This window comes from Calliphora vicina, chromosome 1 (assembly GCF_958450345.1).
Source record: "Calliphora vicina chromosome 1, idCalVici1.1, whole genome shotgun sequence".
Lineage (NCBI taxonomy): Eukaryota > Metazoa > Arthropoda > Insecta > Diptera > Calliphoridae > Calliphora > Calliphora vicina.
The window spans coordinates 150,988,583-150,999,720 of NC_088780.1; the positions used below are offsets into that span (position 1 = coordinate 150,988,583).

An 11,138-nucleotide genomic window follows, 5' to 3' on the forward strand; every position below is an offset into this window, starting at 1 on the left:
AGTAGCTGGCAGAGAAAATGTGAAATAAAGCAGAAACCGAATAAGAGACGCAGAGAATAAGAGATAAAACAACTCACAGCCGGCAAAATTATTTTAAAAAAAAAACAAATATTATTGCAAATTTTGTATGTTTTATACAATTTATAAAAAAAAGTATTTGTTGTTGATGTTTGCTAAAAAAAAATAATGAATAACAATAAAACTTGTTTTCTTATATGTGGTTGATGTGCGCTATCTTCAGGGGAGGGTATAGTTAGTTGGTTGCGACGTTTGTAGGCCACGTATTAAGAAAGTTCATATACAGAATTGTTAGGTTGTTGTTTTAGAAGAGTAAACAATTTTACAATATTTAATCAGGGGGTTTATGCATGTATATCAAGTCTAAGGAATTACTTTGACTGGATTGGTCCATAAATCCAGTTGAATATGTGGAGGGTGTCATGAGGACCCTGACCAAGTTGAGGTCGGCTACATCTATGGGAGACCTGAAGGCATGTGCCAGGACGACTCTTGTTTTGCGCGACATAATCTTCAGGGCGACTGCTATTGGTGGTTGGCGACCACACTGTGGCAGCATAGTTAAGTACTGACCGGCCAATCGTCTTGTATGTTGCTAGCAATATTTCTTTTTCATATCCCAATGCCTTGAGCTATCAAAAGTGACACTCAACATTTTCGGGTGGTTCACTGTCGGGTGGTTCAATGTTCAGGATTGAATAACATTGGAATGCAATTTTAACAAGCGTGAAAGGATTCAAGATTCAGTTTTATCTTGATAAATATTTTTTAAAAAAAATTTAGATGAAGATGCTTCTAATTTGTATTGTATTACGAAGAGAAGAGTTCGGCAATTATGAATGAAAAATTATATCTGACAAATGAGTACCACGCTTACAATCGATTCGATTGGCTCCGTATAGACTCTGTCCTTAATATAGCCCCACAAAAGTGGTGTCATGCGATCGGTAAATTTGGCTTGCAATAAATTGATCGTTTCATTGGCTGTGTGACATGTGGTACCATCCTGTTGAAACCGCATGTTAGTGATATCCAACAATAAATTTTAGTGAATTTATCCAAATAATATTAAAAAGTTGAAAGCAAAGTACGCTGTTAAATAACAAATACCTACTAAAATACAAATTTAGTTTCACATATTATTATTTCGATTTGTTTATTTATTAATTTATTGAAAAAACTTATAAAAAATATTAACTTATAAATTAGTTAAAATACTTCTTGAATTCCAAACAACCTGCCCAATTTTCATCGAAACCGGCAACTACAGTTTTAGCATTAGCATACCATTTAGCAACATTGGCATATTTGCTGAAGTCAAAACCCGAAACTTCGAAAGTGCTGACAGTGGCCAGTAGGGGAAAATCGGCCACACTCAAAGAATCACCAGCAGCATATTGATGACCTTTTAAGAAAGTGTTGAATAAATCAAAAGCCGTTTCCATCTTCTTGTACATCTCAGGATCGGCAGGTGCCTTGGCGAAGATTTGTGGGTAGTAATAGTCGCCAAAGGCCTTGTAGAGAGTACCCATATCGAAATACAAAAGCTGATTGATGACGGCCTGCTTCTTGGGGCACTTGGGGAACAAAGAATCGCTCTTAGCATACTTTTCAACCAAGTAAACTAAAATGGCACGAGATTCCCACAAGACGAAATCACCATCAACCAAAGTGGGAATGGTGTGTTGGGGGTTGATTTTCAAGAACTCAGGTTTCAAGTGTTCGCCAGCTTGCAGGTTAAGCAATTTCTTATTGAGCTTAATGCCAAGAGTTTTGGCAAGCATTATTATTGAACGGCAGGGAGCAGAACCGGGTAAATAGTAGAAATCCATTGTTACTGAAAGGAAAACAAAACATAAATTATAAATTTTTAGATTTGCAGCTGATGTTTTTTTGGGTTTCTTTATATATTCTATTATTCGTTTCAATTAAAAATTCACACTAGTTGAACTTGCTAAAAGAATAACAGATTATTTGCAACAAATTCTTGTCGAAAAATTTCTCACGATTTCACATGTGTTTTTAATTATTTTTGAATAATTAATTTAATATGCATATTATTGTTAAAAAAAAAAACTTAACGTTTAAATTGAAGAATAATAGACTATGCTTGTAATTAAATTCGGTTGACAGTTACAGTGTCAACCGAATTTAATTATCTTTTGAAACGAAATAAGCAAAGCAATGGTTCAAAGTAACTACAAAAATGTTGATGAATATTTGAGTGACCAATTCCTTCTTATGAGAATTAATTTGTATAGCCTCGTTATTGGTATATCCACTGATAGATATTAGATACACCAAAACATTTATTTCAGAGAAAAATTGCTTTCTAGGGATTCGTTGTGAGTGACACCATTATTGTGGTGAATTTTAAAATAAACTCTAATTCAAGAGGATTTATAAAGAAACTTTTAGTTTTTTCTGAGGTAAATTTCTTACATTCTCCAATTTCGAACTAAAAAATTAAAAACAAAAACTTCAAAGTGATCATGAGTCATTGATTTTCAATATACATATGTAGTAAGTATGAGAATAGAAGTTTTAAAAATATATTCGAAATCTCGAATTTAAATATGAAATATTCAAGGAGCTCTAAAAAGATGAAAACAAAATAATAAAAGAAAAATATTTTAAAAAAGCTTTTATTTAAATGCTCTAAAAAAAGAAAATAAACGCATATAAATCAAATTTATCCATTATACTCGTATGGTATAAAAGCAGATAAAAATTTAGTTGTACATGTTTACCATAACCATTTAAACATGTTTAATATTTTTTTTAACAATATATGATTGAGGTAACCTTAATATGTTGAAGTTACCATTCACATGATTGTAGCAATAATAAATATTATTGTAGTAATTAAGTATATTTTAATTGCAACCATTTTATGATGTAAAACTTCACCATATTTGGTCAATTCACAAGGTCATATTGTCATAATGTCCTAATATTTCACGACTCGGCGGCTCGGCATAACCAACTCTTACGTGTTCGGTGCAGGTCTCTGCTGGTTGGTTACGATAACACAATAAACATAGCATACATAGTAGTAATATTTTAGGACATTTTTTTTTTGAATTGACCAATTGTGTTGTTTTCGAAATTGATTATCATACTCTGAGAAGAAGATATGATATAATGATTCATCGAGGTAACCATAAATACCATAATATTGTACACTTGTACAACTATATTTTTCTCTGGATGTAGTATATAGTGTTAGTTTGAAAGTATTTTTTCCCTTTATATGCTTTAGTAAATCAATACCCAGTTTACACCAGGGAAGGTAAATTCGGTATATTGTGCCTGTTTAACTACTTTTTAACATCTAAAAATTTAGCAGAACCATTACTACACATTAACCCCCATATGCATAAACAGTTTATAAATTTAGTCGCATCGAATGTGCGATATATTCAAAAAAACATGAGTAAAATTTTGATACCAACTACATGTTATGTTGGGCAACTCTTTTAAAAAGATTATTCTTTAAATAAATTATTTACCCCCATATTCATAAACAGTTTATAAATTTATCAATGGTTTATATTTTTTATGGAAATTTTGTTTGATAAACCTTTGATAAATTTTGCTCATTCGCTGCAACAACGTCATAACTCAAAAAAAGTCGTTTCGAGAAAAACGGCTTTCAATGTTTTATGACATTTGGCTATTTATTCAATAAAATTTCAACAAATCATGCAATTTCAGAAATAAAAGAAGAATTACAGAGTAGATGCTAATATCTTTCTAATCTGTATTTAACCCAAACTTTTACTTGTCAAATATACGAGAAAACATGAAATTTAATTTTGACGTTTACAACAAAAAAACAGTCTCATACAAAAAATAATAGACTTTTTTGAAAACTGATAAAACTATAAAACGGTGCATATTTTGTATTGCTCAGTTCAAAACACACGTATTTTGAGTTATGGCGTTGTTGCAGCAAATGAGCGATATGTTTAAATATCAGGCCTGTCACAGAATTCAATTCCGATCGAAAGTGGAATTAATTCCGTAATTGGCTTCTTCACAAAAAGTAAAACGTAAATTTCTATCGGAATGAAACCACTTTCAGTTTTCAAAGTGGAATTTATATTTGTTTGTATTTATTTTTTTTTTTCTTAAAATTTTAATCAATTTCTGTACCAACAACTTCACTTTTGTTTTAATATAAAAAACGCTGTCGAATTAAAATCTGAAATACAACTCGTCATAAATTAATTTAGTAGAGTGTCTGTTATTTAGAGTTCAGTGCCATTTTAAAATATAAGTTTTTAACGATGACTCGCACATTTTCACTTGTATTTCATTCTAAATCAATATTATTTCATTCTAAATCAATATTTTTATGAATTATATTTACAAATATTTATGAATATTTTTGCATTTGAATTAGTTTCTATAGGCTTATAACTATAAATTTGAAGCCTTGATTTGAAAATCACTTCACTTATTCACTTCTTAGTAATTACACTATTGTTCAGTAATAGTTATACTGATAGTTTTCATACAAAAATAATTTTAACCGACAGTATAACTACATATTAGTTAACACATAACCAGACTTCGTGTTAATGGGGTTAAAAGTTTTTCAAACTGAACAATTTATTTGTATTAAATTATGTCTTCTATTTTTTATTTTTTTGTAATTTAAAAATATATACTTTTTGATGCACTTACTAAAGCTGACTTAGTTTATCTTGGTTGTAATAGTTACAAAATTGAATGCACTACTGTTTGTAACTTTGGAAACTTAGAAGTATTTAAACTATTCGCTGACAAAAGGTTTACAATACATTTCAACAATTGCGAATGCTTATCTCTGAGCACATATGTTACTCAACTTCAAATTAACAAATCATCAGTTTTGGTAACTTACAATTTTAAGAGTTGCCTACAATTTAAGTGCAATATATGGCAAAGTAGAACCATTTTTGAAAATTCTGAACATGATGAAATTTGTTGAAGAGATTTGGCAAACAAATTTCGATTAATATTTTCCAATTTGTTCATGTATTGCCTTAACAAATTAAGGTGAAATTTATACAAGTTGGTTTTTTAGGGCCTTGGATATTCGGTGTAGTTTTTAAAATACAACATTTTGTTAGTACGTATGTATATATAAGTACACATATGTGCATACTACCATGTACTCGTATATATCGCACACCCAGTTCAAAAGTGACTCAACTCAAAATTAATTTTTCGGGTTTATACGCTTAAACTATACTAAATACACTTGTTTATCTATACAAAAATATGTATATCAGTGTACTTTGTTGCTGTTAACCTGTTGCTAAAAAAACAGTTATGTCTTTCATTATGTTTCAATTGATATATATTTTATTTCGATTTCTAAAAAAATAAAATTTTGAGTTGTGTCACTTCTGAACTAGGTGTGCGATATGTATGAATGCAAACATTTATAAATTGATGTACAGCGACAAAAAAAACGAATTGATAAACATTTGAGAGCAATTGAGAGAGATCGTTTTGAGAATGACGCTGCTATTTTTCTATTAGTTTTTTTTTAAATTTTTTGCAACATTATGGTTTTTTTTTTCTTAAAAAATAAAATAAATCTTTTGTATTCTTATCTCAACTTGAAAATTTAATATTCTTGTTTAAAAATCAAATTAATTATTTTTATCACTTAAATTATTGACAACAATATTTCTATGTTGTAGAATATCTTACAAAATTAGTAGGTTTCTTAATAATTTCCTATGATTAATACTTCATTTATGGTATTAAAAAGTAAATTTGTTATTAAGAAAAAATTCCACAATTTTTGTTTCTCTTTTAAAGTTTTCTTTTTAACATTTTGTTTTGATTTTTTTTTTGTACGGATGCAAACATTTATTTGTTGGCTGAAGAGTGTATGTATAGTTTTCAGTATTTGGAGACCGGCGACTTTGTTTTTTGCATTCATAATTTTACTTTTTTGCTATTTTGGCATTTATCCAATTGTTTTGCTGTTTCTTTTGTTTTCATTAAATAAAAAACCCTACATTGGGCAAATATCGACTTAAATAATAGTTTTCAAAACAAATGAATTAAAAATTTTAATGTGAACATAGTATGTTAATTTGAAATTGACAAATAAAAATGAATTTTTAATTTGCTTAAAAATAATATACATATGTTAGCAGGGAAGGAAAATTAAGAAATTTATTAGGTACCAAAATAGTATTCACAAAGTACTTTTTTCAAGCTGAGAGTACTAAATTTTAAAAAAATTTATTTAAGTGTTTCTAATCACCCATAAAAAATATTGTTATACTGAAGTTTTGAAATATGAAAAATTGCTATATTCATGAATTATCTCTAGAAATAGATGTTATATACAAGATTTTCTATAAAAAATACTGCAGATTTAGAAAATTAGAAAATATTGTTATACTAATGATTTACTAAAGCTATACTAAGATATACAATCTTTTTTATAAAAAAAATATTGTTATACCATTACACACAAGATTTTCTACATATAATACTGTTATACTGAAGATTTTGTGTGGAAAATACTGTTATACTGATAATACAGAAACAACTGTTACACACAAGATTCTTTATAAAAAATTCTGTTATACACATGATTTTCTATAGAAAATAGTTAGCTATAGTCGAAAATCATTCTGAGTTTATTGAAATTTGTAAAGAATTCTTTAAAGATAAAATACTGAACATTTTTTTAAAGTATAAACTGAGTCTCAGGATTACAATGGTAATTTTCAATATGAAATAGTATCAAAAAAGTACGATTCATACATATAAAAGCAATAGATTATTTCAAGTTGGAGGTTGTAAATTTTTGGGTATTTTCAATAGAGTCCAATGCTTTTTATAAGACTTCTGGTAGAAATTTATCTTGCGTATAAATTTTATAACTTTTTTGGCTGATTTAGTGTGCATCATTTTCATTTGGCAAAAGTACAAATTAGAAAATTGCTACAAATATGTGAATGGTAACTTAAACATATTATGGTTATCGCAATCATATACATAACCACAGTAACCATAATATTGTTAAAAAAGCTTGCAAAAATAGTTATTGTTACGTACAACTATAGTTTTTCCTTGGGTTAATACTAATTGAGTTTTGTTAGATAACTTACGAAAAATTGAAAACCATAGCTAAAAAACTTTGCTGAACATTACTTTACGATATTCTGACATTTAGATGGTCAAAATGCACAGAAAATTACAATATTCCACAAATATATCTCAATTCCTAGACCTGACCCAGCGAAACGTCGGGACTAAATAACTTTTTTTTGACCGATATAACTTTTCCCAGTGGGCAGAACCCCCGCCGATCACTGACCCCTACCATTTGTCGCATATTGTTATTATAAGACAATTATAAATGTTCAAGTCATTTTCTGAGAACGAATGTTACCCGATTTTCGCCATACTTTACAGTATAATTTCAGAGTACTTAGCCAGCTAGCTCCTTCCGTTTGTGTCCTATCGTGTTTTCTACAGACTGGCAGACATACATCTACATCTAAACATATATCTAAATCTTGTCGGAATCATATGAGCACCAAGGATATGTAACAATTGAAATGACAATACCAATATACCCTCCATCATTTTTGGAAATCTACAAAATTTAAAATCTAATAAAATACCACCAATTTTAAATTTTTGTAAACTTTAACATCATACCAAGAATACCGTTATCGGAATAATCCAGATTAGCGTTACCGTTACCTTTTAATCGTTTCAACGTAGCTATTTTATTGATAAATGGTGAAATGTAAAGAAGCATACGAGAACTGTTTCGGTATTGATTTCTGACGACCTCAAAATCTCTTACCAAACTACTTAATACATATTCCAAATTCAAGACAGAGATATCTGCGCAGAATAAAAATATTTTGGAAAAAATCTGCAGAGAAATATTCGGCTTTCAATTTCGACGGCGGACCACACAGGCCCCTCAGAAGCGGCACTGTGGTGTCTCAAAATAAGGCACCTTAGACATGCAGCATTTTTTAAAAGCTTGAGAAATTTCTTTATAAGCCCAATTTAAGTCACCTTAGACATGCTGAATTTTTAAAAGATACGATATTTCGCTACTTCATTAAGTTAATTGTTAAAATGTTGGGCAACAAAAACGAATTTTAGGGGCTTTTTAAACCACTACACAATTTTGATGTATTGTGGCTAGAAAAGCCAAATCCCGAAGCCCGGGATTTTTTAATTTTAAATCCGGGGTTTTCGGGATTTTCCAAGTCCCGTTTTTCATAAATAAATAGGGGAAATTGTAATTTTTGTGTACCTTTTTCATGCATTTTGACATTCTACATGCCCGAATATCACAAAGTGATGTTCAGCAATATTGTTAAGCTCAGCTCCTGCTACAATATAGTTAATTAAGGAAAACGGTATTTTTGGTTTTCCTTGAGCTCTAGAAAATCAATTCTTCACCATTTTTTGTAAGTTGTCTAACAAAGCTCAATTTAAATCCTCTTCAAATGAAATAGATTTTATCTCAAATGAGGAGCTCGAACAAAATGAAAATATTTCAATTGCTAAAAGGGTAAAAGATAACCTAACCTACATTAGGATGGGTAGATTTGTATGGACGATCAAAAAGTAAAAAATCGTATAGCAGAAACACAATCTACGGAAAATTCTAAGAAAGTTTCCTCAAGAAACCATAGGTCTAAAATTAAATCCTATCTTGCGCATTTCGTGTTTTATCCAATAAAAAAACTATTAAAAAAAATAAATACTGAAATATCATTGGATAAAAGACGAAATGCGCAAAATAGGATTTGATTTTAGACCTATGGTTTCTTGGAGAAATTTTCCGTAGAATGCGTTTTTACTATATGATTTTTCGTGAAAAAAATGTACATACTTTATTGTTATTTCTTCTTATATAATGTACTCATTAGTATTTTATGCTTTTTAAAGTCTAATAAAAATTAATTGCTAAATAAAAAATGTTCTTTCAATTGTAAAGACATAATTATGTACGTTTCTTTCTTATAATTTTCGAGATTTTAGATTTTCCGAAAATCCTTTTGCTTTGCTTTATCGCAAAGTCACTTATAATAGCAACAAAATGAGATAACGATCATAAAAATCGATTGATTCTTTTCGAATTTATTCACAATTAAGTGAATTCGCTAATTTTTGACCTGTGTCAGCCATTACTAAACAACCTCTAAGTAGTCTTGTGAAAGCAAGTTGTTCGGTAATTGCAAGACATTTCCAATTTTTGTCTAGTATTATATGCTTTAATGATGATTCATAATGATTCAATAAGGAATTACTTTTATAAAGAATGAATTTAGTATTTTCTAAGTACTGGGGAATTAAGCCTAAGAATAAATTCATAATGAACGATTTAATGGAATGATTAAAATATTTTATTTAAACAATTTAATTAAGAATTAATTCTTTCGAACTTTTGACATTATTAATATTTCAAATATTTCCTATTTATTAATCGTCACTATCTTAATATGTACTTGTTTTTATTTGTTATTTAAAAAAAGCAAGTATATTGTGATATAAAAATTCAACAAACAATATTAACACATAATTTGGTTGGTAAAATGACGTTACCAATATTTCTAGTACTTTTATATTATCAACGATATCGGTTAGATAATAATTTTTAATCTCCTAGCGATAAGAAAAGTCAAGCAACTTGTTATAAGTCTATGGAAAATATTGAAAATAAAACATTTTAACCACTCACTAGCAAAGCAGCACTGCAAAAGGTAAAACATAAAAATTTATTTTACAAAATAGCAATACAAGAAACAATTAAAAATTGCAGATACAGATCATGGATTTCTACTACTTGCCGCCCTCACCTCCCTGCCGTGCCGTTGATATGTGTGCCAAGGCAGTGGGTGTTGTCTTGAATAAGAAACTGATGAATGTTGCGGCTGGCGAACAAATGGATCCAGCTTATACTAAAATAAATCCCCAACACACCATACCCACCATAGTGGATGGTGATTTTGTCTTATGGGAATCTAGACCCATTCTAATTTATTTGGCTGAGAAATATGACAAATCGGGATCACTTTACCCCAAGGTACCCAAGGTAAAGGCCTTGATCAATCAACGTCTTTACTTCGACATGGGAGTGTTCTTCAAGAGTTTTGTGGATTATTATGTACCCATCTTTATGAAAAATCAACCCGCCGACCCTGAAAAGTTCAAACCAGTCGAGGAGGCCTTTAACCATTTAGAAACCTTCTTGACCGCCAAATTATATGCTGCCGATACTGACACCTACAGCATTGCCGACATAGCCCTAGTCGCCACCATGACCAATTACGAAGCTGCAGGCTTTGACTATAGCAAATATCCAAATGTGGCTAAATGGTACGATAACTGTAAACAGGTTATACCTGGTTATGCTGAAAATGTGGTGGACTGCAAAGATTTGAAATACTTCCAACCTAAACAGTAACATTTGAACAGAAAAAAATATATATTTGATGCTGCCATACAATAGAGATTAAAGAAATAGAAAAGAAAATAGTTTTCTTATATTAAGAAACGAAACTAACAAAAAACACACACGAAAAGTGCAATAAAATGTAACTCAAGTTTCTCTTTTTTTTATATTGAATAAATATGTGAAGTAGAAAAAGAAAAAAAAAACTTAAACGAAAAAATGTATTTAAAACTAGTTTCAATTACAACCCACCACATTCACCAAAATTACATGCAAACTTTTATTTGATTTTTCTTTTTTTTTTGCCAAACTGTAACAAATGCAAGTCATTTAACCCTTAAGTTGTCTTTAGAAAATAATTGATTAGTTTACTTGGTTCTTTGGCTGCCAGAATAAAATTTAAGTGATTTCTAACACCTTAAAATAGGGTTTTAATTTTTTCTTATCAATTTAATGCACGAGTTAGTTTTTATTATTGATATGGGCCAACAAGTGGGGTGTCAACAAAAATTTGATTCTAATCTTATCAGAAATTAAAATGATATAATAATTTTTTAATAAAAACAACGATGGTGTCACGTTATCTACCAACAACGCTATAGCTGTTATGTTTTTCAAAATCAAGACTTCATTTCAAAATTAAACAAATAAACCTAAAATTATACAAAAA

At 29.5% G+C, this 11,138-nt stretch overlaps 2 protein-coding genes across 2 annotated transcripts; one reads left to right on the forward strand and one right to left on the reverse strand.

The window, feature by feature from the left end:
• Positions 1–1,162: 1,162 nt before the first annotated feature.
• Positions 1,163–4,766, reverse strand: LOC135959078 (glutathione S-transferase 1-1-like). Its single transcript, XM_065510089.1, has 2 exons — positions 4,711–4,766; positions 1,163–1,855 (listed from the first exon to the last, which is right to left on the reverse strand). The coding sequence occupies exon 2, from the start codon at positions 1,848–1,850 to the stop codon at positions 1,224–1,226; it is 627 nt and encodes a 208-aa protein (XP_065366161.1). The 5' UTR covers positions 1,851–1,855; positions 4,711–4,766; the 3' UTR covers positions 1,163–1,223.
• Positions 4,767–9,665: 4,899 nt separating this feature from the next.
• Positions 9,666–10,699, forward strand: LOC135964083 (glutathione S-transferase 1-like). The gene is made up of 2 exons (XM_065516151.1): positions 9,666–9,776; positions 9,836–10,699. Exon 2 carries the CDS (start codon positions 9,845–9,847, stop codon positions 10,478–10,480), a length of 636 nt encoding a protein of 211 aa, XP_065372223.1. The 5' UTR covers positions 9,666–9,776; positions 9,836–9,844; the 3' UTR covers positions 10,481–10,699.
• The last annotated feature ends 439 nt before the right edge of the window (positions 10,700–11,138 follow it).